This window comes from Marmota monax, unplaced genomic scaffold (assembly GCF_021218885.2).
Source record: "Marmota monax isolate L192 unplaced genomic scaffold, Marmota_monax_Labrador192_F-V1.1 WCK01_AAM20220418_F8-fsc00416, whole genome shotgun sequence".
Taxonomy (NCBI): domain Eukaryota; kingdom Metazoa; phylum Chordata; class Mammalia; order Rodentia; family Sciuridae; genus Marmota; species Marmota monax.
This window is the reverse complement of record NW_026694067.1, coordinates 96,469-123,583: the sequence shown is the minus strand read 5'-3', so window position 1 is coordinate 123,583 and position 27,115 is coordinate 96,469. Positions and strand designations below refer to the sequence as shown.

Sequence of the window (27,115 nt, the reverse complement as noted above, 5' to 3'; positions counted from 1 at the left end):
GAAATGAAAAAAAAAATATATTTGTAAAAACATTGATAGGTATACAATTATCTCCAGTGTTAAAAAATAAAGATTTCCAATGCATCTGCCGTCTCAGAATAGAATAAAGCTCTAACTTTTTCTGTCAACTGGTGTTTCAATCACACATAATTTTTACCTCTGAATTTTTTGGGTTGACATTGATTACTGTAACAACCAAAATTAGTCCATGATGACATGTTTTTAAAAACTTTTTAAAAACTTACTACTCAGATATTAGAACACTTATCAATTTTTTAGAGTATCAAATTTGTCAAATTTACATTAAGGTCATGTGGCACACATCATGTAATTCAAAGCCTCAACTCATTTGTCCCTGTCATATCTTCTTTCACACACACACACACACACACACACACACATACACAAACACACATTTCTTCATCAGTACTCTTGTGTAGTAAAAGTGTCTAGCTTTTGTTCATTTTTTCAATGCAATACACTTCTATCTACAATTTCATTACATGCATACAGCAAAAAAAGCAATTATGGGTTTTACACCTTCATGGTAATTTTCTATACAGGGAGGTTTAAAACAGTACTTCAACATTTTTCCCAGTAATGTGACACAGAATGATTGTACCTTGTTCTCAAAATTTTAATAAGGAGATATAAAATACAGGTTCAATAATTTTAATTCAAGTATCCATCTTTTAAAAAATAGTGTTGCAGTGTTGTTCTTTGCATTACTTTTAAAACTTTTAAAGTTTTTCTCTCATGGCACAATCTTCTAATACTTCATATATGAGAGGCAATTTTTTTTAAAAATTGCAACTTCTGCCCTTGGAAGGGCTCTGTAGTGACTGAATGACATATGAGAATTTTTTATTGATTTTATATATTTACATATATGATAATGAAATGCATTCCAATTCTTATTACACACACAGAGCACAATTTTTCTATCTTTGTATATTAAGTATGGTCACACCAATTCATGCCTTAACACAATTACTTTGTGTGTGTGTGGTATTTTTTTGCATGACAATTCTTATCACACATATATACCACAACTTTTTCATATTTCTGGTTGCATATAAAGAATGTTGACCCCCAATTCAAGTCTTCATGCATGTACTTTGGATAATGATGCCCATCACATTCCACCATCCTTGCTAATCCCCTGTCCCCCTCCCTTTACCTCCCACCCCTCTTTCCTATCTAGAATTCATCTAATCCTCCCATGCTCCCCCTCCCTACCCCACTACAAGTCAGCCTCCTTATATCAGAGAAAATACTCAGCATTTGTTTTTGTGTGTGTGTGGATTGGCTAATTTCACTTAGCATTATCTTCTCCAACGCCATTCATTTACCTGCAAATGCCATGATTTCATTCTCTCTTATTCTTCTTATTCCTCAGTGCTCCCTGCCCAGAACCCAGGAGAGATCAGGGCCCAAATCATCTTGCTTATCATGAGGATAATTGTGGTCCTGGCCACTCTCTGTGACCAACAGAGTAAAATTCCGTTGTGTATATGTGCCACATTTTTTAATCCATTCATCCACTGAAGGGCATCTAGGTTGGCTCCTCTGTTTAGCTATTGTGAATTGTGCTGCTATAAACATTGATGTGGCTGTGTCCCTGTTGTATGCTGTTTTTAAGTCCTTTGGGTATAGTCTGAGGAGAAGGGATACCTGAGTTAAATGGTGGTTCCATTTCCAGATTTCCAAGGAATCTCCATACTGATTTCCATATTGGCTGCACCAATTTGCAGTCCCACCAGGAATGTATGAGTGTACATTTTTCCACATTCTTGCCAACATTTTTGGTTTTTGTCTTCATAAGAGCTGCCATTCTGACTGGAGTGAAATGATAACTTAGAGTAGTTTTGATTTGCATTTCTCTAATTTCTAGAGATGATGAGCATTGTTTTATATATCTGTTGATTGATTGTAAATCCTCTTCTGAGAAGTGTCAAAATTTTCAAGTCCTTGGCCCATGTGTTGATTGGGTTATTTGTTTTTTTGTGGGGTTTTTTTGTGCTTAGCTTTTTGAGTTCTTTATATATCCTAGAGATTAGTGTTCCATCTGATGTGTGAGGGGTAAAAATTTGCTCCCAGGATGTAGGCTCTCTGCTCACCTCACAGATTATTTCTTTTTGCTGACAAAAAAAACTTTTTAGTTTGATTCTATCCTATATATTGATTCTTGGTTTTAATTTTTGTGCTATAGGAATCTTATTAAGGAAGTTGGGTCCTAATCCCACATGATGAAGATTAGAGCCTACTTTTTTCTCTATTAGTGCAGTCTCAGGTTTAATTCCTAGGTTCTTGATCCATTTTGAGTTGGTCTTGTGCATGGTGAAAGATAGGGGTTTAATTTCATTTTGTTGCATATGGGTTTCCAGTTTTCCTAGCACCATTTTTTGAAGATACTCTCTTTTCTCCAGTGCATGTTTTTGGCACCTTTGTCTAATATAAGATAATTGTAATTTGGGGGGTTAGTCTCTGTGTCCTCTATTCTGTACCATTGATCTACCAGACTGTTTTGGTTTGAATAGCATGCTGTTTTGATACTATTGCTCTGTAGTATAGTTAAAGGGCTGGTATAGTGGTGCCACCTGCTTCACTTATCCTGCTAAGGATTGCTTTAGCTGTTCTGGGTCTCTTATTTTTCCATATGAATTTCATGATTGCTTTTTATATTTCTATGAGGAATTTCACTGAGATTTTGATCAGTATTGCATTAAACCTATATAGTGCTTTTGGTACTGTGGTCATTTTTATCATATTAATTCTGCCTATCCAAGAAAAAGGTATATCTTTCCATATTCTAAGATCTTCTTTGATTTCTCTCTTTAGGGTTCTGTAGTTTTCATTATACAGATTTTTCACCTCTTTTTTGTTGATTCCCAATTATCTTATTTTTTTAGGTTATTGTGAATGGGGTAGTTTTTCTCATTTCCTTCTCAGATTTGTCACTGATATACAGAAATGCCTTTGATTTATGGGTTTTGATTTTATATACTGCTACTTTGCTGAATTCATTTACTAGTTCTAGAAATTTTCTGGTGGAGCTTTTGGGGTCTTCTAGGTATAGAAGTCCTTAGTTAATAGTGCTAATTTAAGTTCTTCTTTTCCTATGTGTATCTCTTTAATTTCTTTCATCTGTCTAATTGCTCTGGCCAGTGTTTCAAGAACTATGTTGAACAGAAGTGGTGAGAGAAGGCATCCCTGTCTTGTTCCAGGTTTTAGATGGAATGCCTTCAATTTTTGTCTGTTTAGAATGATGTTGGCCTGTGGATTAGTGTAGATAGCCTTTAACATGTTGAGATATATTCCTGTTATCCCTAGTTTTTCTAGTGTTTTGAACTTAACTGGATGTTGTATTTTGTCAAATGCTTTTTCTGTGTCTATTGTGGTGACCACATGATTCTTATATTAAGTCTATTGATGTGGTGAGTTACATTTATTGATTTCCATATGTTGAACCAACCTCGCATCCCTGGGATGAATCCCACTTGATCATGGTGCATGAACTTTTTGATCTGTTTTTGTATTCAATTTTCCAGAATTTTATTGAGAAATTTGCATCTATGTTCATTAGACATATTGGTCTGAAGTTTTCTTTTTTGATGTGTCTTTGTCTGGTTTGGGGATCAGGGTGATATTGGCCTCATAGAATGAGTTTGGAATGACTGCCTCTTTTTCTATATAGTGAAATAAATTGAAGAATGTTGGTATTAGTTCTTCTTTAAAGGTCTTGTAGAACTTGGCTGTGTAACCATCCGGTCCTGGGCTTTTCGTGGTTGGTAAGCTTCTGATGGTGTCTTCTATTTCCTCACTTGATATTGGTCTGTTTAAATTGTGTATATTTTCCTGACTCAATCTGGGCAGATCATATGACTTAAGAAATCTGTCAATGCCTTCAATGTCTTCTATTTTATTGGAGTTTAAGATTTCAAAATAATCTCTAATTATCCTCAGTATTTCTGTAGTGTCTGTTGTGATATTACCTTTTTCATCATGTATGCTGGTAATTTGAGCTCTGTCTTCTCTTCATTAGCATGGCTAAGGGTCTGTCAATTTTATTATTTTTTCAAAGAACCAACTTTTTTTTTGTCAATTTTTTCAATTGTTCCTTTTGTTTTGATTTCATTGATTTCATCTCTCATTTTAATTATCTCTTGCCTTCTACTGCTTTTGCTGCTGATTTGTTCTTCTTTTCCTAGGGCTTTGAGATATAGTATGAGGTCATTTATTTTTTTACTTTTTCTTCTTTTAAAAAATGAACTCCATGTAATGAATTTTCCTTTTAGTACTGCTTTCATAGTGGCCCAGAGATTTTGATATGTTGTGTATATGTTCTCATTTACTTCTAAGAATTTTTTAATCTCCTCTTTGATGTATTCTGGAACCCATTGTTCATTCAGTAGCATATTGTTTAGGCTCCAAGTGATGGAGAAATTTTTGTTTTTTATTTTGTTGTTTATTTCCAATTTCACTCCATTAAGATCCAATAAAATGCATGGTAGTATCTCTAACTTTTTGTTTTTGCTTTGTGGCATATTATATGGTATGTTTTTAGAGAAGGATCCATGTGCTGCTGAGAATAAAGTGTATGCACTTGGCGCAGGTTGACATATTCTATATACGTCAGTTAAGTCTAAGTTATTGATTGTGTTATGGAGTTCTATAGTTTTGTTTTCAACTTATGTTTGGAAGATCTATCCAGTGGTAATCGAGGTCTGTTAAAGTCACCCAAGATTATTGTGTTGTGGTCAATTTGACTCTTGAACTTGAGAAGAGTTTGTTTGATGCTCATAGCTGCACCATTATTTGGGGCATATATATTTATGATTGTTATGTCTTATTGGTGTAGGTTCCCTTGAGCAGAATGTAATGTCTATCTTTATCCCTTTTGATTAACTTTGACTTGAAGTCTACTTTATTTGATATGAGTATGGAAACCCCTGCTTGCTTCCACAGTCCATGTGATTGGTATGATTTTTCCCAACCTTTTACCTTCAGTCTGTATATGTCTTTTCATATCAGATGAGTAACCTGGAGGTAGCTTATTGTTGGGTCTTTTATTTAATCCAATTTGCAAGCCCATGTCTTTTTTTGGTGAGTATAAGCCATTAACATTTAGGGTTACTATTGAGACATGGTTTGTATTTCCAGCCATATTTGTTTATTTTTGTTATTTAACTTGGCTTGGTTTTCCTCTTTGATTAATTTTTCCTTTACTGCACTACCTCCCTCTGTTGATTTTCATTGCTGTTTTTCATTTTCTCTTCATGAAATATTTTGCCAAGGATGTTTTGCAGTGCCAGATATAAATTCTTTTAACTTTTGTTTATCTTGGAAGGTTTTCATTTCATCTTCAAATCTAAAGCTTAATTTTACTGGATACAAGATTCTTGGTTGGCACCCATTATCTTTCAGAGCTTGATATATATTGTTCTAGGATCTTCTAGCTTTCAGGGTCTGGGTTGAAAAATCTTCCTTTATCCCAGTTGGTTTTCCCCTATATGTAATCTGTTTCCTTTCTCTTGTGGCTTTTAAAATTCTCTCCTTATTCTGTATGTTGGGCATTTTCATTATACTGTGCCTTGATGTGGATCTGTTGTGATTTTGTACATTTGGCATCCTGTAGGCTTCTTGAATTTGGATTTCCAATTTATTCTTCATGTTTGGAAAGATTTCTGGTATTATTTCATTGAATAGATTGTATATTTCTATGATTTGGTCCTCTATGCCTTCTTCTATCCCAATAACTCTTAAATTTTAACTCTTAAATAATTCTGAAATTTTTAAAAAAATAGTGTTAGACTTTTGTTCTTTGCATTACTTTTAAAACATATTCTTAAGTTTTTCTCTCATGGCACAATCATCTCATACTTCATATATGAGAGGAAATATATTAAAAAATGCACCTTCTGCCCTTGGAGGGCACTGTAGTGACTGAACAGCATATGAAATTTGAATACTTTTCAAATCACTTCACCAATGACTTGCCTGACTGAGTTCATGGTTGTTGCATCAGCACACAGTTCATTCAGAGAGAGTGTGACTTTGCTATGAGAAGAAAAGTTTCCTAGAAGTCTTTCACAGTCACTCCCTCTGTCACTGTGTAGTCAAGGGCCATCTGTCTCCCATGGAAGCCTACTTACCATTCTCTTGGGGTAAGACATGGAAAGAAGATCAATGCTTGGAATGATTTGGGCCCTAATACTTTACTATTATTCAGTACAGGTTCTAGAACCACTTTCATCCACACAGGGGTAGAGTTGGTAGACAAAAAGCTGAGCTGGAAGACAATGTTTTATTTGTCTTTTGTTTGCTTAGATGGTAAGACAAATGAACAAACAAGTCCCTCATCTTGATGCACTGATCACAGGCAAGCAAAGGCAATGACCACTTAAGTGATCAGCAGGTAGGCTGGTCAGGTCATTATTGGGCAAAGAGTTCAGAGATCAGAAGTTCATAGGTTAGTTGCCAGTGTCAACTCACAATCGTTTAGAAAGGATGGACACACATATCATGCCTTCGAACTTTAGTAGCACTGCACCTCACACACCATTGGGTTCAATAGGGTACTCAAGGACTGAAGTGGCTGGTGCAAACGTGTAAGGTATTTTTAGGGTGTGTAGATCAACCCAGCCTCTGTCCCTGGAGGGACAATCACAGCAGTAGTGTGAGGAGTTCCTTTTGGCATGACAGAGGTCTGTATTTGTCTGATCAAAGGCATTATAGTAGGGTCAGCTGGAGAAGAGTACTCAGGGTCACTGGTGAGAGAAAAGGTGCAGCCACAGTTATGATCCTTGGAGCAGCCTGGACTGTTGCCACAAGAGAAAAGACAAGGTCTGGCGATTTAATGTTGGCATCTCTGCAGGTGTCATTCAGAATCAGAAGCTCCATCAGCTGCATCTTCTTCACTTCACCCAATACAGTGACACATCATGGATGTACCTTGTTCTCAAAATTTTATTAAGGATGGATAAAATTAAGGTTCTATAATTTTAACTCAGTTTGAATGGTTTCCCCTTCTGCTGAAGGTCCCAGTATTTGCTTCACTTCTTAACTGCTGTCGTTAGTTTTACTTTGCTCTATTCTGAGCACCTTCCACAGTGATTAGTACATCTGAATCATGTATATGCTCCCAATTCAGTTTTGTTCTATTTGCTCCTCCTTCTCTTTATCTCTTACTGAGCCTTTGCCTCAGGCCATTGTTTTACATCCATTTTCTGCCTCAAGCTCTTTAGCTGAAAATCCTCTGGGGCCAAAGATCCTACCAAGAAAATTAAAATCTAGATATTTAAATTTTTTGAATTTTTTTTTACACAAATAGAGCACAACTTTTCATTTCTCTGGTTGTACATGATGCAGAGTCACTCCATTCGTTAAATCATACCATACAAAGGGTAGTAATGTCTTTCTCATTCCACCATCTCACCCCCACACACACTCCCCTCAACCTCCTCTCCTCTGCTCAATCCAAAATTTCTTATTCTTTCCTTGACTCTCCCCCAGAATATTATGGACCTGATCCACTTATCAGAGAATATATATGGAACTTATTTTGTTCCATGATAGTCTCCAACTCTGTCCATTTATCTATCAATGCTATAATTTCATTCTTCTTTAAGGATCAGTAATATTCCACTCTGAATATGTACCAGTTTGTTTATACATTCAACTGTTGAAGGGCATCTAGATTGTTTCCATGGTTTACCTACTATGAATTCAGCTGCTATGAACACTGATGTCACTGCATTACTATGGTGTGCTGATTTTAAGTCTTTTGCATATACACCTGGGAGTGGGAAAGCTGGGTCAAATGGTGGTTCCATTAAAAGTTTTCTAAGGAATCTCCAATCTACTTTCCAAAGTGGTCACGCCATTTTGCAGTCGCAAAAATCTGAATACTCTTTTACAGACACATTTAGTTTCTCTCATAACTGAACAATGGGTCCCACATAATCAGGTAATTTTGCACTCCTTTTCTTTTTTGTACTGCCATTTAATGTGTGTACATGTCTTTCAGGTACGCTGCTAATTTCTTCTTCTGTCAACCTCTGGAGGTGGCTGAAGATCCTGCAGAATTTGGACAGGCTGCTCAAGAGCTTCTTGTCCTTCACCAACTGCATCAGGTTATCTGGGATTACCATTTCTCCTGACCGTATTCCAGGCTCCACAGATCACTTCACCCAATGCCACGGCATCAGCACCAGACAGGAGGAATGGGCAGGGGCAACCCCTGGGCACTGTCTGCTGAGGACCCAGTGTGCCTCTCTGCACTAACCCCTGCTCTGGGCCCAGAGCTGAGGCCTGTGGAGGCTTGTATATGAGCTACAGTGAAAGTTGAGGAATGTGTACATATTCCACTGTGAGGAGATACAGTGATATATGCCACAGTGGTTCTGGTGGCCCAGCTGTATGGACAATCTTATCCCCTAGATGTATGCTAATAGAGGAATTGGTGATAGGAGACAAAATCTGCTGTTTAGGGCAAGCCCTGCAGAAGAATCCTAATGTAGACCATGGGAGTTTGGGAACAGTCATGTTACCTGCTGTAGAGAATTATACACCTTTTGAATTACAGCTCATGGTGCAAAGCCTGTTGCTGGTAGGTACAAAACAATACCAGTCATCACTTGAACATGAGGCCAGAACTGTGTGATTTACCAGTTAGAAGGTCAAGGAGGCTCAGCATAGTGGATAATTTGCATCTGGGAAGGAGCAAGAGCAGGGTTCCCTCCCAATACTCCACATGGGCACATGGTAAAGGCTCCATATCTCCAAGTTTCCAGTACCAGACACTCTCCCAGGAGTCCTATGTATGTCCCATGGGTGGAGATGAGGCTTTGGGTACAAGGCGAGTGTGACACTACTGCTACCTGAGGGCTCCAGTTCAACAATGTCTAATAATAATACAGTGAAAGCTGATTATGCAATGTCTCCTAACCACATTAAAATTAAAAAGGCATGCATAATTATTTTAATAATGTTATATAACCCACTATATCAAAGAAGTATGTATCATTTCCACAAAGATTGGATGAACATTATTTATGATATAATTTACATTCTTTTTCTCATGTCATTTCTTTGAAATATGTTACATGTCAATTTAGACAGTAAAATTTTCTCAGAAACATCTACTCTGTTTTCTATTTTCTCATTTACATTTGTTAAGGTAGATTTACTTAACCAAATAACCGAAGCATGATTGGTAATTTTCTAACCATTGAGTTGTTAACAAAACTAACATTTACCCTTTGATATTTACAATCACACAATGTAAATGCGATTCGTGTTTTTTAGAATAAATTCAACTTTGAAGGAAAATTATGTTTGTTTCAAAACTACAGTTTGACCAACTATCTTATGAAAGTCCATAATTTAAGTAATACACTAATATAACACTTCTAAATCTATATAGTATAATTGCTTAAGTTTTTATTTCTTCTGTTTAGATATACATGACAGTAGAGTGGTATATATATATATATATATATATATATATATATATATGATTTACCATTCTTGTGGTTATACATGATGCAGAGTTATACTGGTTGTGTATTCATATATAAAGACAAAAGTTATATAAAAATATAATTTAGGGGTATAAAAAGCAATCTTTTCATTGTTCACTGTTACAAGCTCCTGCTATTGTTATGTTTGTGTTCATAGAAATGCAATGTGGATTTTAAGTGACTATTTTGATCACCATGCTTTTAGCAAAAAGAAAATAAACTCTGTATTTGCAAAGTCATGAAGGTATTTTGATGCCAGGTCATAATCACCAAAGAATGACCCGAGAAAGAATGATCCTGATGATGAGGTGGATCTTAATTCAATTGGTGTGTCACAGGTGGCTTCCTTCCCTAGGCACACATAAACAGCTCATGAACAAAATGCCCATACTTTCATGAAGAGAGATTATTCATGTGGTCATGAAAATGACCACTCACAGAGGTGACCTGCCTATAGCCAGGTAGCAGCAGCAGAATCCAACCCTGAGTTCTAATATGAGGTTATTTCCTATGGGAAGCAGCCAGGTACCTCAGAGCAGATTGATGACACTAGACCTTTCATCATGGCAGACTGATATTAGTTCTCAGTGAAATAGGCATTTACCATTGAGAGACCTTGTTTTTCTTGCCTGCAGTGCTTCTGCCAAAACAGTTATCCATGGATTTAGTGAACAGCTTAACCACCATTGTGGTATTCAACATGGGTCTTCTGAGCACAATGCTTATGTCACAGCCAATAAATCAGGTCATATTCCTGCCATTACTACCCTTACATTTCCCCAACATTCTAAAACACCAGGTCTGACAAAAAGGTTGACTGGCTTTTGAGGAGTCAAAGGTGAATCTTGGTGAGTGGTTATACCCATATTCAATATATGATGTTTGTGGCATAGGCAGGATTCCTGGAATTGGAATGAGAGCATGGGAATGGGAGTGCTCCACTAGTGACTCACTAGCACAATGTTTGTTTCCCATTTCTGTAATTCAACCCTATATTTGTCTAGTGCAGAGGACTTAGTTCCAAATGGAGGACACAAGAATGACTGCTGTAACCTGTGTCCAAGCCTCCCTTTTTCTACTCATAACAATTAATCACTAGACCAAGTTGGGGCTATTGGGACATGATTGGTCTTGATAATCAGGGGAATTAAGTTGCCACTGCTGACTCAAATAAGGAGACAATGCATGGAAAGAAGCATTTCTCTAGTCCTTCCTTGGACTGTAGTTAAGATCAGAATACCAACACAATCCACTTCAGCAGGGCTATTGCTGCACCAATGTTGTCTGCAGTGATGATTTGGGCCATTCCACCTGGCACTACTAGCTAGAGATCAACACTAGCCAAAGCAATTTTGGTGGTCAAGGGACTTAGAAATGGGTAGTGAAGAAAGTATCAATGATGATCACAGGAATTAGAATTCTATGGGAAAATATTTATTTTAATGTGAATGTATTTGAATATGTTTTCCTTCCTCTGTCTGATCGTAGTGTCATCTAACATGGATGTGTTAAAAATAGGTAACTTTAGCCAAGCATGGTGACACATGCCTGTAATCCCAGCTTCTCAGGAGCCTGAGGCAAGAGGATCATGAGATCAAAGCCAGCATGAACAAAAGCAAGGCACTAAGAAATTCAGTGAGACCCCATCTTTAAATAAAATACAAGATAGGGCTGGAGATGTGGTTCAATGCTCTAATGATCCTGAGTTCAATCCCTGGTACCAAAAAGAAAAAAATTAGTTAACTTTATATTTCAATATTTAATTTACAGGATATCAAAATGGAGGGAAATGAACATACTTGAGGTCAAAAAGTATATTTTATTATATTATTGGGAAAAGATTTGGCGGTTTTTTGGATAATTTTATCTTAGTAGATGTGGCCTGGATATCATATGGATATGGGAATGAGTTTCTGGTTAACACAGATGGGATATGGTGCCTTTTTTAGTTACAAATTTCATAGCTTCAGTTTATTTCTCAAAATTGATTATGTGTATATTTTTGGTAGTAGGAAGAATGTTTTCTGTTACACTAGCCATGGAGGATAAAGGTGAAGCCCTGCAATCCTGTGACTCATGCCTGCATATGTGTATCTATTGAGCCACTACATAGAGAGGAGACCTCAGGTTGTTCACATGTCCTTGGATTAACCTCTAGCATGGTTCTTTTTTTTTAAGAGAGAGTGAGAGACAGACAGAGAGAGAGAGAGAGAGTGAGAGAGATTTTTTTAATATTTATTTTTTAGTTTTCGGTGGGCACAACATCTTTGTTTTTGTATGTGGTGCTGAGGATCGAACCCGGACTGCACGCATGCCAGGCGAGCGTGCTACTGCTTGAGCCACATCCCCAGCCCTCCAGCATGGTTCTGATACTTCAATTCTTTCATAATCCATAGTAACTAGGATGTCTGACTCTATTTTCATTTTACCAAATGCAAGAAATGAGTGGTACTAGATGGGGCATCTGGATATTTACCACAGAATTTAGCAGCATAGAGCAGCTTTCTGAGTATAGAATGGCCTTCCTGGTCCATGATTAGTCAGATATTTTGCTGATGTGGTGAAAAACCAAACAAGAACAATTTAGAGGAGGAATTTTTTTTTTTCGACTCATGCTTTCAGAGGTGTCAGTCCATATATGGCCATCTCCATTGCTCTGGGCGCAAAGTGAGGTAGAATATCATGGCCAGATGACATGGAAAAGAAAAGCGACTTGAGTCATGACCAGAAAGCAGAGAGACCTCAGCTCACCAGGAACAAAATATAAACCCCAGTGTCCCATCTGCAGTGATAACCTCATTCAGCCATAGTCTACCTGCATATAGTTACCACCTATATCATTGGATTAACCATGGATTAGTTTACACCTCATAACCTCTTCATTTTTCCTCTCAAGATTCTTGCATTGTCTCACACATGAGCTTTTGCAGGACACCTATATCCAAATCATAAGAATCCCTGAATGCCCATGTGGGAGATCTCTCTTCATTGATTTCTGTCCTCAAATGCAAGGCACAGCTGGGCTTTCTGAGACCTCTCTCATTCATCTCTAGATTTGGGGGGTAAGTGTGTGTTTGGTCACCATGCAAATTATGAATCCTCTGGGCATAATACTAATAGGAAGCCACTCAAATAAACAGTGGGGACAAAAGAAGAGTCTGAGGATTTGGAGGTTCTGCATTCAATTTCCTTCAAGCTGCTTTGGGCAAAGTATCACCCTTGACTTCCCTGAACAATGGTTATAGTCACTTTCCAGTTGTTGACACCTTTGCCACTCTTCCAATTCTTCTGAGCTGTTTGTTTGGGTTTTTTTGTTTGTTTGTTTGTTTGTTTGTTTTTAATCTGGGTCTAGTTCAGATGGTCTGTTGCCCTTCCATGTTCCCGTCCATGGGCAGGGCAGCTCCCTGCCGAGAGACCACTGATGACAAATGCCTCTGCATAAGGTCACCATGGACCCTCACATTCCTCATAGTTTTCTCAGTAGCTCCCAGGTGAACTTTGGTTTCATCTTTGGCATTTCATTTAATGTTCCTCTTGTTGTTGACAAGGTTTTATACATTTCACATGTTATACATTGTTTACTTATTCAACTGCCTTCTTTTATGGATTTACTACCAATTTTAGCCTCAAACATTGTGTTTGACACATCTCATTCTGCAATGTACCATTAATAGCCACATTTGTTCTTGTTTTTAATCATCCATGTTTTATGTGGCATGTCTAAAAGCACCAGAATTCAGCCCTGATGGACAAAACAACTTTAGGTCCCTTATTGTCTGTGAAGTTAATCAGAGTCATAGTTTCTAGAGCTGAACTCTTAAAGATGATTTGTCAAGGATTCCTCAAGCAGAGAGGATCCTGCCTCTGAACTAAGGTGAATTCCAGGTTCAGGGCTATGAATTGAGGCTGGTGAGAGTCAGTGTCACTTTGAGAGTCTCCTCAAGGAGCCTGTCCATACTCCATGCAGGGAGAAGCAAACAAGTGCTCCCTTCACTCATTCAAGACCACATAGAAAATTCTTCCTGAGGTAAGGTATGTATGGCTGGAGGTGGGAGGAAATGCCAGAGAAGAATGTGCAGGCATCTTTGGAAGACCTTAGATAGAGAAGCCTTCCCAGGGATGACTTCTGGACAGTGGTAAATCATTCCCTGAGATTTGCAGGAGGCACATGCAGTCATGCTGGGAGAAGGAAATAGACCCTAGGAGCTCCATCTTCTCACACTGTGCTCCCTCCTAGAGAATCTGGACCTCAGCATGTTCTTCCTAAGGAAATTCAACTAGCATGGTTTGCCATGCTTACACATACAATTAGCCTCCTTCAGTACATTTCCCAGGTGAGGTCCTCTCTATGCCTTGGCTCTTGCCAGTGTCCTGGGGGTGACTTTGTGTTAGTATGACCCTCAGAATGTGGTCACTGCAGCCCCAGATATAGTTTAAACTCTCCTGATGTCCATTCAGGGACTGAAGTTGGACTCCTCCTGTTCACCCCCAGGGTTGCCTATGCAACCCCAGCTTCTCTCCTGGCTTCCTCTGAATGCCAGGAGACAAATGCACTGACACTTGCTGGTTGAGGATTAACAGAGTAGCAGTGCCCCTCCTGAGGACCCCAAATCTTCTGTCACTGGAGAGCCTGTCGTCAGGATGTCCAGCCTCACTCTGTTCCAGTTGTGCCAAAATGTACCCTGTCCTATGTCTCAGATTGGTGGCATTCACAATGCATGGGAAGTCATGGCAGGTCAAGTTCCTGTTACTAGGGGCTTTGTTTCTGTTAGAAGACAATCCATCAAATGCAAGCCTATCTCCCCACATGCAATAGTTTAGAGAAATTTTGTCAAACCTTGTGCAGATGCAGGCTTCTTAGGTACTGAGAAACCAAGACTCATGTGTTCCAATTAATGTCATCACAGATAGTAACAGACTTCTGCCAATGTGCTGTTTTCTGCATGTGTTTTACCTTTTTGTAAGTTCCTCACCGCTCCACTACCATCTTCCATTGTGATTGGTTTATTTTTTCCCAATAATTCCACTTTGGTTACCTTTCATATCCTTTTATCTATATTTGAAATTTATTTTCATAGTGGTTCTACTATGAGTCACGACCATAAGAAAGCGACAGTTGCTTTACACCAACTACTTTACATCAATACCAACATAGTTTGCAATGATGCTGCCTGAGTTCTATTACCATGTTCCCTCTCCTCCTACCCTCATCTATTCTTGCATATGATGCTGTTGTCGCAAGTATGATGTGCATATTGGCATTCTTGTGCTCATTTCCATTCTTGATTCAAACTATGAACATTTTTCTCCTGTCTTTTCATTCATATGGTAAAATGGTAATTATTTCAGGTGTTTGTTAGAATGATGAAAAGCTAACACAACAAGAATGTAGAACCACAGCCTAATCCCTGCATTCCCCCCTCCTGTAGCTGCCCCTGCAGCCTTCCACTGGATTCCAGGCCTCCTCCCTGCAGAAGAGCTTCAACTATTTCTGGTCTTCAGTTCCTGCTGGTCTCTGCTGCCCCCTATTGGACTCAGGGAGCATTCTAAGCAGTTGGATGGAGAGTTTGAAGTTAAAGAATTGAAATTGCCCTAAACACCACCATTGGGTTCCAGGCTGACTCCATCCCAAGTATAAAGTGCCTGGTTCTCTCAGGTCTCTGGCTTGTACTGGTCAAGTGCCAGGACACAGACTTTACACAAATATGCTCTGTGTCTTAACATGAGAAACCCTCCCTCTCTGTATCCCCACTAACTCATCAGTATAAGAAACTAGAAGATCCTTGCCAGGATGGTAAGTCTTGTACCTGAGAGAGAGCTATGAAAGGGTCTACTCATATCACCAAAGATCACCACAAGTGCCATGGTTCTTAGGTTCTCAGAGGCTTCTCCAAGAGGACTTGGATCTAAAGAACTAGACTCTAACTGAGGATTGTGAGACTCAGAACCATTGTTATGCCCCCAGACAAATTCTCAGTCATCCTCTGCCTCAGAATCCCCAATTCCCCATTCTGCAGTGGGACAATCACGTGACATGAGAAGAACCATTGGGGATAAAATGGAGCAGAAAGCTGAAGACACCTGGGCCTAGGAAAGATGAGTGTCCTATAGCCACAGACATAGTCTCTAAGGTCTGTGAGTAGAAATCAGGCAGCTGTAGGCTATAGCAAGTCCTTCTGACAGAGGAGCAACTAGAAAGGCATACCTACTCCTTTTCCCCAGGAGAGAAAAGCCAGGCTCCAGGGACACTGAGAAAAGGTCCAGCTAGACCAAGACTCCTTTGTCACTACCAGAATTTAGCTCTCAGTGTATGTCAGTCTGGAGAAATGGAGGGTGTGGACATCTAGAGCTGCAGCTGCAACAGCTAGGGAGATCCCCTGCCCAGTCCCCTGAGAATTTCCCAGGATCCAGCCAGACCCGGATTTCCGAATTTCTGAGTGTGGCCACCATGTGAGGATGTGGTCTGTGGTGAGACAGCTGCTGCAGGTGCAGGAGGGGGGAGGGGACTTGGGACTGGGTGATGGTATAGCTGGGGATGCTATGTTTAGGGACAGTCCCTTTTTTTCTCCCTGAAACCTGGGACAGTCCCTGGGGGAAACCACAGCTTCTAGATCCTAAGTAGTTAGAGAGTCATGCCCTTATGGGGGTGCTGTGGAAGGAACAGCTGTAGCCCAGACTCCTAGGATGCAACCTGCCACCAATCTCCAAGTTGTGAGGAGTCCAAGGCCAGAGGCAGGAGTGAGACATGTACCCTAACAGGAGAGAAGCTGAACTGGCTCGGGGAACTCCCAGGGGTTGCCCACTGAGCCCTGCAAGACATCTTTTATGCCACCTTGTTCATCTACAAGGTCAGTGACATGTGGGGTTTATTAGCACCAGTCCTGGCCCTCAGGAAAAAAAAAAAAAAAACATTGTGCAATGGAAAGATCCAACCTGGAGATCCCTGAAATCTGATCTGATGAGTTAAGAAAAATCATTCAATTATGATTACCATCCTTCACTTTATCTCTTTCTTCCTTCTCTTTATGATCATCATTGATAATTGTGAAGGTTCTGAGACTTTATCATATTTTCAAACTAAAATGCAAGCCAGCCACATTTTCACAGATGCTGCAGAACACAAAAGACTCCTAGATCAGAGACAAAGAACAGATTGTCACTCACAGCAATAGCAGGTGCCCAAACAACAGCATTTTATTACGCTGTTTTCACAAAGCCATGCAAAGAAGGTCAGGTGACATTTGTGCACCTGAGTTGAGCACCCCAAATCTTTTATTTAGTACAGCAAGCCTACCTGTTCTCTGCTCCAAAGGGAAATACTCTCTCTACCTTCCAAGGTTGCTCACTTTGCAAACATCTTGAAAATACGGTCCAGAATGAAGGTATTCAACACTTTGGCTCAAGAAACATGAAGAAATGCAGAGCCCCATTAACATTTTTTTCCTGATAACCATGATCTATACCAACAATGGGAAATCCCATTTCCATTACCACATCCCATGGATATGACTAGACTGATTTTCACCAAATGTAGCAGGAATTTTGATTAGTTTATAACTCAAAACACGGACCAAGCAACTCCTCAAAGAAGTCTTTCAGAAAATTTACCTTGGTTGGTCTTAGCAGATCCCTTTAATAATTGCTAAAACAAAACAAGACAAATTCCCACAGGGCTGCAGCTATGAATTTCAAGGGACGCATTTAAGATCTTATGGTATAACAAGATAATTATGGTTGACAAAAATTCATTGTATATTTCAAAGTAGCTAATAGAGAGGATTTTGAAAGTTCCCCACACAAGAAATGATAAATGTTTGAGGCAATGCATTTGCCAATGAGCCTGATCCAGTCATTTTAAATATATGTATAAATATAAATACACAAACTTAAATATCACATTGTAACCCATAAATGTGTACAGGTATTATTTATAAATTAACATTAAATGTTTTTCAATGAATTTCCTGGCAGAAAAATCAACAGGAAAACAAAAAAACAGATCCACACTGCAGTCCTAAGAGTGGCAGAGCAGGGAGCTTTCTGATCAGGATCTAAAGTCCAAAGTCCTACGGATCTCAGACATTGTGTACTAGTCTTCAGGGCATCAGAGTTCAGAGAGGTGAAGGAACCCAAATAGCAGCAGTGCATAAGTAAGGCAGAAGAAAGCTCTATTCAATCAGGTTCAGATTGGGCCCATGTTTAACTGAGCAGCTATCATAGGCCTGACTCTGAGATTTGAGTTTTCCATGCACTGAGCAGCCTGACACCATCTGGAAAACAGTGTCATCATCAACAAAGAATGTCCTGATGCCATTCAAAGACCAGGCTTCAAAATACAACTCTAGGCTGGTTGCCTCTTAGCCCTGTGGCATCATACAAGTAGGGAAACTTTCTGAGCTTCTACTTCTTCATATTCAAATAGGGGAGGATTAAAGTGTGTAAAGCACTCAGCCAGTGCTAAAGCATCATTATTGCCATTAAATTATGAATGATATAGCTTCCCCTCAATGCACCCCAACTCTAAGCCTGTGCCCATCCCCCTCCTCCTTTGGCTCAGCAGGGAGTCAGGCACAAGTCTTCCAGGTGGATCAAGGACTAGAAATGCAAGGAACAAGCTCATTCCTAGTTTCTAGCTCATCCTTCACCCCACTTCCTGAACAAACTTGGGCCCTACATTCATCTTCTCTGGGTCTTAGTTTTCTCAACTGTAAATCAGGGATACTTGCCCTAAGGATACCCCAGGATTTATTCTGAACCCCAAAGTGAGACAGCAAACAACGAAACCAGCATTCATCAGACACCTGCTGGTCTCAATAACCCTCATAACCTCCCTGATGCAGAAGAACATTCTCCCCATTTTACAGACAAGAAAACTGAAGCCCAGAAGTGACCTATGCCTGAAGGGACTCAACATCTTGATCTCACCACCACTGCTTGTCTGGTGGGTACAGAATCACTCCCTGAAAGGAGGATCCTTTCCTGATTTGAGAGAGAGCCAGACAGGAGCAGGCCAGGCATGGCCAACCCAGCCAAGGTAGGATTGGTCTAAACTGGCCAGAGTGCAATGTGTAGGAGTTGAGCCTGGGGCCTGATCAGAAAAGCCACAGCCTTGTCCCCTCCTCCTGACATCAAGTCTTCTGGTGCTCCTGTTCCAACGAGTGCTCAGCCAAATTCCACAGCCTCTCTAGGCCCCTGATGACAGTCCACAAACCCATGATGTCCTTGGGGAACTAAGGAAAGATGCAAAAGGTGGTTCAGGAGAGCCCCACCCAGAGCTACAGGGGTGGGGCCAGACAGGTGGCTGCCCCGAGGAGCAGTTGGGCCCTGGATCCTTATCATAGCAGGGCAGTTAGCAGATGTCTCTCTGCAGAAGACCCCCAGGGGTAACAGCCATGGGCCCTGGTTCAGGCCAACTGAGGACAGGGACAAGAACCAGTCCAGGGTGAGGAAAGGGCCAAGAGCCTCATGGACCTGTATATACTCTAGCAGCCACTGCCATCAGGAGGACCAGGACTATACCCTCTATGGATCCCATGCCACAAGGGCCTCTGACCCTGAGAGCAGAAAAGGCCAAGGGTAGGCCACTGGATACTGGACCCTCCTGCTGCTGCTGGACCTGCAGAGCCCTTGGAGCAAGTAAGGAGTCTTGGGGGAACATGGGAGTCTCAGTTGAAACTGGGAATGAGTGGTAGAGGAGGAGGGCAGGAGAAGTGGCAAAAGGGGTGACAAAGTATCAGCCTGAGACACTGGCCTAAAGTGCTGATTTTTTGTTCATTGTGGGTTTGTTTGAATTAATTTTCAACATTGTATTGAAGTATTATTTATCTTGGTTCCTCAGTCTTTTTGCACTAAGGATAGTGCCTCACTCACTCCCCCTAGTCCATTATTAGTATCTCCCATTTGCACAGGGTTCAGCCTTTCCACTCTTCCTCCTCCCCGCTTCTGCTTGGCTGTGCTCTGAACCCTTATGGTTTGGCTGAGCCACTGATGGTGGGAAGCAGGGATCCAGTCATCAGACCCTCAGCCAAGGATCCTCAACCAGGGCTGTATCCTGAGGTTGCCTCCTTCCCAGAGCTGTAGATGCATGACCATGTCTTGTATTTTGTGACAAAAAGGGAGGTGCTGGGCAGTGAACCCAGTGATTGACCCATGATAAGCCCCTCTCTTCCACTGAGCTACATCCCTAGCTCTTTCCTATGATGGTATAAGAGAAGAGGTTTTCTGCAAGCCCTCCCCCTCAGAATGAAGTGATGGTTTGGTTTGGTATCCCCAAAGGATGTGCCCTCACTGCCTTGTTCATAAACATTTCCTGGGAGCCAGGCCTGGATACAACAGAGAAAGCTGGCCTGCACCAAGGGACCTATCTAGTTATGGGGGACAAACTCGTGGTCCTTTCTCGGAGCCATAGAGTTAGAGAAGGGGTGCTCCCTCTGTGGGTTGATGCCCAAGCTGGTATCACAGATGAATGGGTGCTGGATAGTGATGGGGTAGCCTAGCAGACACACTAGAGCTTCACAGAGAGTGTAGGGCGTGGGCACCAAGGGAAGCAGGGAGCTGCTGGGCTGAAGCAGATGGAACCCCTAGGTCTGGTGCCCCAGACTAGGTTCTGCTGTCTAGGTGCAGGCTTTGGGGGATTTAAGTCAGAGTCAAACTTGTGCTTTGGAAAAACCGGTTGAGGTTTGGAGTCTGTTGTGAGGCCAGAATTGGGTCCAGGGACAGAGATAGAAGACAGAGATGGGGCAGCAGCGGGGGATCTGGGAGTTGGTGAACTGGGACCACAGACTGTTCCTAGGCATGGGGAGAATGCACTAATCCACATGCCAAAATTGCTATGAAATTGATGAATGAATTTATATCAATGATACCTGAGAGGAATGGGCACTTTCATGGACTGTTTATAAGGATTTCAATGTACAACAAATTCAGCAATAGGCAGCAAGTCATGAAAGAAACTGAGCTTATCTACAGTGTGTAATTCCATTTCTCAAAATTTATCTTAAGGGATAAAATAAAGCCATAACCAAAGATTTGCAAACAAGACCGTCTATCTAGCTTAATGTTATTAATAATGGGAAAAATTGGAGATAACACAAATATCCATGAGAAAGGGTGTGACAGAACAGTGTGGCATATCATAAAGCATCTTACACAAACCTTCAAAGTTATATTTGTAAGGTAGACTCTGGCAACAAGTTACTGCTTAATAATGTTATTTTAATAATGTCATGAAAAAGGAATCAATTTCATAAAAATTGTTTCTGAAGCATATTTATTAATAAGAAAATTCATTTTAAAAAGATAATTGTGTGCATTTTCAAAAGCCTATCTTTAAAATTTGAAGAATTTTTTTAAAAATTTTTTAAATTTTCCATAGTATGTCTCTGGCTGGTATAGTTTCACTTCATTTAAATTTTAGTTTCATAGCTTTCTGACTTCATGAAAATGTTCACACAGAGAAATATTGCATTTTTGTCATCTAAAATAATTCTAATAAAATAGTAACAGTATATATATATATATATATATATATATATATATATATATATATATATATACTTTCCTCAAAAAAAAAAAGAGGGGCTGAGGTTGTGGCTCAGAGCACTAGTCTCCAACATGTGAGGCACTAGTTGCAATCCTCAGAACCACATAAAAATAAATAAATAAATAAAATGAAGGTATGTGTACATGTACAACTTAAAAAATATATAAAAAGAAAAGAAAGAAGTATATTATATACAGAAGATAAAAAAGTAAATAGCAGACACTTTCTGTTACCCTCTCTCTCCTACCACCTTTCCCCAAAAACCTATTCCACTTTCCAAGGCCACTGTCTTGTTGGTCTGTATAGTTCAACTCTTTCACTGTATGTGCATTCTTGAAAACACACACACACACACACTCACTCACTCAGGGGGAGAGAGTTGGTGTTGAGATTTTATTTTTTGAAAATAAAGTCATACTCTGTATATTACTCTAGAATTAGCTTTTTAAGCTATCTATAATTGATTTTTCTAGATTAGTCCATATGAATCTTTGGTATTCTCATAAATAGCTATCTAGGGAAAGTTTGTATGTACCAGAATTTTGTAATCATTCCCCTTTTAAGGGTCACTTCAGTTGTTTCCACTAGAAAATACGCAAGTGATGATGCATTAAAAATCTGGGGGTGGGGAGTCAGCATAGTGTACTTCTATATCTCTAAAGATTAAATGCCTAAAAGTGGAAATTCTGGATCTCAGAGGAATTCCTTTGAGATTTTTTAGGTAGTTCCAAACTACTTCCAAAAGGCTGCTCCAATTTATACTCACTACAGTGAAAGACAGTGCCCTTTCTCCTACCTCCTTGCCAATAATGTGATGTTGTTGATCTTTCTTTACTTTACCCTTGTGTTAAGAATAAAGGGAATGTGTTTGATTTATTATTTATTTCATTATTGGTCAAATGTTTATCCTTTCTTATTTTTAACTTAGTGTATTCCTCCTGTGAATTAAGAAGTCATTATGTTGCCTGCTTTTTTACTCCATTGCTTGTATCTGATTATATTGTCTATAGAAACTTAACCCCTTGTTTAGAAAATGTGTTATAAATATTTTCCCTTGGTCTATTTTAGAACTTTTGTTTATGAGGTCTTCCACCATAAAGTGGTTGTTAAGCCTATTGTGTCGCATTGGTTTAGCCTTTTCTTGATGGTTTCTGTGATCCATGCCAAGTTTAGGAAGGTGATTTTTATTTTGATATGATAAAATTACTCTCTTCTATTTTGTTCTAGTACTTCTGTTGGTTTGGTGCATATGTGTTTAATTTTATCTGGAGTTTGTGTGCATAGGCATATAACTTTTTTTATTTGCCAAATGGAAAGACATCTGTTGAATATAAATGAGATTTTTATCAAATGCTAAATGATGACTTATCACATTCTCTCTGTGGTTCTCTTAAAGTATTGGTTTATTCCTGCATCCTTCTACTTTGTTTTGATTATTTTAGCTTTATGATGTGTTTTTGTATCTGCAAGGGGAAACAATGCATAATTATTACTGTTTTGCAAAATATCTTTCTTCCTGTTGAACTTTGGAATCAATTCCCTAATTCTCAAAAATCATTCTTTTGGTGTTATGTTTGTAATTTCTGGGAATACATGGTTGATTTGAGATGAACTGATACCTTTATAAAGCTCTGCACTTTTACCCAGGAACATGACATGCTTTCTATTCACTCACTTTTATGTTCACTAGTCAAGTAGTCTTGTATTTTATTCATTGAAAATCTAGTGTTATTTATTTATAAATCTTAGTTATGTGTTGGTGTTTCAAATATAATTTTATTGAAATTGAAAATTTCCCACAATTTCATATCCTAAAGTGTTACCTATGCAGCAGAGAATTCTATTCATTTTTACATGTCACTCTTATGTTCAGCCACTTTAATTCTTGTATGGGTTTTAACAGTTCAACTAATTCTCTTAAGTTGGTTGGTTTGTTTTTTAGTAGACTAGCACATCATTTGCAGGAAACATTTTCACTCTCTTTTCTTAATACTTACAACTTTTTCCCCCTTCATCTCCTTACATTGGGTAGAATCTGTTGAATATTGAAAACTGTGAGTGAGCAACTTTCCTGGTTTCTGCCACAAATGTTTTTTTTTCCTTTACATATGAATGTTGTTGTAAATTTTGGAAGACACCTTTTAATGAGTTGAGGAAATTTCCTTGAATACCTTCATGCAAGGATAAATGTTTCCTCTCTTATTCAGAAACAAGAGTTGGGTTCATATTAATATTACACTAAAGTCTGACTTGCCCAAGACAGGAGGGGTATAGGACAGACTGAGAAATGTCAGAAGAGCCACTTATCTAGAATAGGGAGCTGGATCCCAGCCCCAAAGACATCCCACAGTGATTGAGATATGTCTTTTACACAAATTCTACACGAATTTCAAAGAATCTAGGTGCATGTCTTTAATACAAACATTGTCAAATAGTCCTGATGCTAAGGTTAAAAAATGGTGATCCCAATGCAATGAATAATCTTCCAATGTAATATAATATCTTTATTTATAAAGATAAAATCTCACTTGGCAAAGCCACCATCAATTCTTAGAGTATAACTTCTGCAATTTTCTTTTTATTTTTCTTTTGATTATCTTAACGGTACATTGTGTTGTGGTATAAGAATACACAAGGTGATTCATTCAGGGAATGACTAAGATGACTCCAGGCCATTGACTTGGAGACAAATTGCTGAAATGAGGACACTGCAGGGGATCAGATCTTCAAGGAAATGTGTTTAGTTGGAAGCTGTTGAGTTCCAGGTGCCTGCAAGACATTCAAGCAAAGATAGGTTCAGGAATCAAAATATATGTAGATCTGTGGCTGAGAAGAAATGTCAGAGCAAGAAAGAGGAATCTGGGACCTCTGGGCAATTGTGGAGTGCATTGTAAGACTCAAATCAAAAAGAGAGGGAAGAGTACAGAGGAAAAAGCACCTGGTAATAGTCTAGAGTCATCAGCAATGCATGGGTCAGAGAGAAAAGGAAGCTATGTGAGCAAGAGAGTGGGCCATCTCCACAATCAATGAGAAGAGAATGACCAGAAAAAAGGGAACTCCTGCAGAGACCTCAGGCTACTGGGAAAGACCTACAGATTGAGACAAGGGCCTTTTAGATCTTGACATAAGAAGTTTCAGGAAAATATGAGGGTAAGAGCTAAGGGAGTCCTACCATGTTCCAGCATGCAAAACAGTGCCTGGGGTAGGTGGGTGTTTCATAGGAATTTTGGATAGATGGATGAATGGATGGATAAATGGAAGTATGTATGGATACAAAGAGTGGTCTGAAATATCAGGGAAGGTTTCATGAATGTGGTGGGACTGTGCTATGTCTCCACAGGTAGAAATGCAAGTAGAAGAGTCTCCATGTGGAGGTGCCTTAAGTCAGGCATGACCCAGTGTCAGTGGGTCCAGGGAAGAAACTGTCATGGCTGGATGATTGGGGTTTGTCTAAAGGATATTCAGAAGTTCTAAAATGAGGCCAGGAGAAGTTGAGCAGGTCCAAGTCAGCTCAGGACTCTCTCCCACCTCACATAGCCACTTAAGAATATGCTTCACTAAGGGATTCTTGGCATCAACTGTGCTTAGCCTTTCTGTCAGCACTGAGAACCTCAGAGATAGGGGACATACTTGGAGTATCTCCAAGGCCATGGGCAATGCATGCCTGGGAGAGGAGATGAGTGTCTGGAGGGCCAGTCAACAACCTGCAGTATGCCAAGGACACAACCCCACCCGTCACACTCAATAGTTTTCATTCTTGCCCAACCCCTAGGGGGCAAACCCCAGGTGCTGACCCTGTGGGTTTTAGTCCAAACCTCAATCACTGTGGTATGTCTTCGGTGGTGGGACCCGGCTCACCGTTCTAGGTAAGTGGCTCTTCTGACTTTTCTCAATCTGTCCCATACCCCTCCTGTCTTGGGAAAGTCTATTTTCTCTCCCTAAGGGCTTCTTACCCTCTTCCCTACCCTGTCTTAAGGACAGACCACTTACCTTTTTTCATGGGGTCTGGGGGAGGTTGGTGATTGCGTGGTAGCCAGCAGGAATGGTCCCAGCAGCAGAAGGAGCCACCTTCAGATTCCAAAAGCGGGATATGGCCTTGTCCTGAAGGCCTGGGCTGGAGACAGGGACAGGGACAGGGGTCCCTTTCCCTCCTCTAGGGCTGAAAACCAAGTGGGGACCAGGGGCCATGTTTAATTAGGGAGCATTAGGCCTTAGAGAGAGTTCACAGGCCCCCAGAATCCAGGCTGAGGGCTGGATGTTCATCCAGTTTGGGAAGGCTTCAAAGAATTCCCAGGGACAAGACTGGAGTTGGGACCCTAGCCCCTGGGCACTCAAGAGGTTATCCCAAATAGACATCACCAGAAGATAGAGAGAGAGAGAGAGATCTGGCTCACTCTAGGATGCACCTGTCTGGTTCTCTAATGGGCCTTGAAGGCAGAGGGATTCAGAGCCAGATTAGACTAGGCAAGGTGACCAGAGTCCAGCCTTCCCAGGGTGGTCCTCAGGAAGAAGCAAAGACTCATCTTTCCCTGGAGCCCCTTAACGCTGGGGATTGAGACCTTGATTATTCATGCATCAGACTCTGCTTTCCTCAAAGTGCATGTTAAATTCAGGAGATGATAAATGAGAAAGCAAATGGAAGCTCACAGAACTACTTGGCTGCTAGGTGAATTCAAGTGTCATTAGGAACTATGAGGGTGGGTGAGGGCTTCTGTGCCCCATAGTCTGTGGCAGTGAGCAGTCCCAGGCAGAGGCAAAGGGTCTTGTAATGAGGATATGGCAGACTTGGAGGAGCCCCCACTTGTCTGGGTAGAGCACAACTCCTTGCCAAAAGAGCTGAGAGGACAAGGATGGAGCAGAACCTGATGTCAAAGAGGACAGGAAGTTTCAGGAACCCTGTGAACTGAGTACAGGCTCAAGGCTTCCCACACCCACCAGAACCATCCTTCCATCCTGGATGGACCAGGAACACTTAACAAAGGAGGTTCTGGGTACTAGAAGGATAAAGTAAGGTAGAAAATCTGGACTGGTAAACTAAGACTACAAAGGGGAAGGATACAAGACTATCTGGGAGAGGTAACTTGGAAGGTGCTATCTATTCTCCAGGTGGCTTAAGTTCACAAGAAAGGAAAGAAAAGGGAAGGAGAGTCCTTGAAGGGTTAAGAAAACCACAATGAAAATGATTGCAGAAACTTTGGGGCATCCCCAACACCTGGGCTGTCCTATGTTGACCCACACCACTTCTCTATCCACACAGGTCAGCCCAAGGCTTCCCCCTCGCTCACTGTATTTCCACCCTCCTCTGACGAGCTACAGACCAACAAGGCTACACTGGTGTGTCTGATCAATGACTTCTACCCGGGTGCTGTGACTGTGGCCTGGAAAGCAGATAGTACCACAATCAGCCAGGGTGTGGAGACTACCCAGCCCTCTAAACAGACCAACAACAAGTACATGGCCAGCAGCTACCTGACCATCACGCCTGACAAGTGGAAATCTCACAAAAGCTTTAGCTGCCAGGTCACACATGAAGGAAACACTGTGGAGAAGAGTGTGTCCCCTTCAGGATGTTCTTAACCTTTTGTCCCTCACCCCACCCTCATGATCCTGGAAGTGAAGGACCCTGGTGAGGGACCCCCTCCTTTTCCTAGTCTTCCCACTAAGCCCTTCTCTCTGAACCCACTGACTGCTCAATAAAAATATCCCATTGTGAATCAGAAATCTTGCTCTATCTCATTTGTTCTTATCTTTATTTTAGTTGCAATGGCCTCAGAGTTCTCAGTGTAGGGTGAAGGGTATCCTGGCACCCAGTAGGAAAAGGAGAGCCATTTGGATAATCTTCTGGGGTATAACCCCAGGAGTATCCTTCCTCAACCAAATACCCATCTCCCCAACTCTCTACTGTATTCCTGAGCCCCCATCACACAGGGTCACACCAGGTTCCTCATTCCTAAATCTCATCAATGAAGACCTACTCATGTATCATTTCACATTTCTAATGTGCCAATGGTGACTGGTTATGTCTCTAGGCAGAATGGTCACTGCTCAG

General features: G+C 40.4%; 1 pseudogene and 1 gene segment (V, D, J or C); one reads left to right on the top strand and one right to left on the bottom strand.

Annotated features, from left to right (window-relative positions):
- Nucleotides 1-6,554: 6,554 nt before the first annotated feature.
- On the bottom strand, nt 6,555-8,153 carry LOC124106623 (KH domain-containing RNA-binding protein QKI-like; annotated as a pseudogene).
- A 10,746-nt stretch (nt 8,154-18,899) lies between these two features.
- Nucleotides 18,900-26,787, top strand: LOC124106632 (immunoglobulin lambda constant 3-like). The segment is given in 2 exon segments: nt 18,900-19,160; nt 26,324-26,787. Coding segments are annotated over 2 exon segments (432 nt in total).
- The last annotated feature ends 328 nt before the right edge of the window (nt 26,788-27,115 follow it).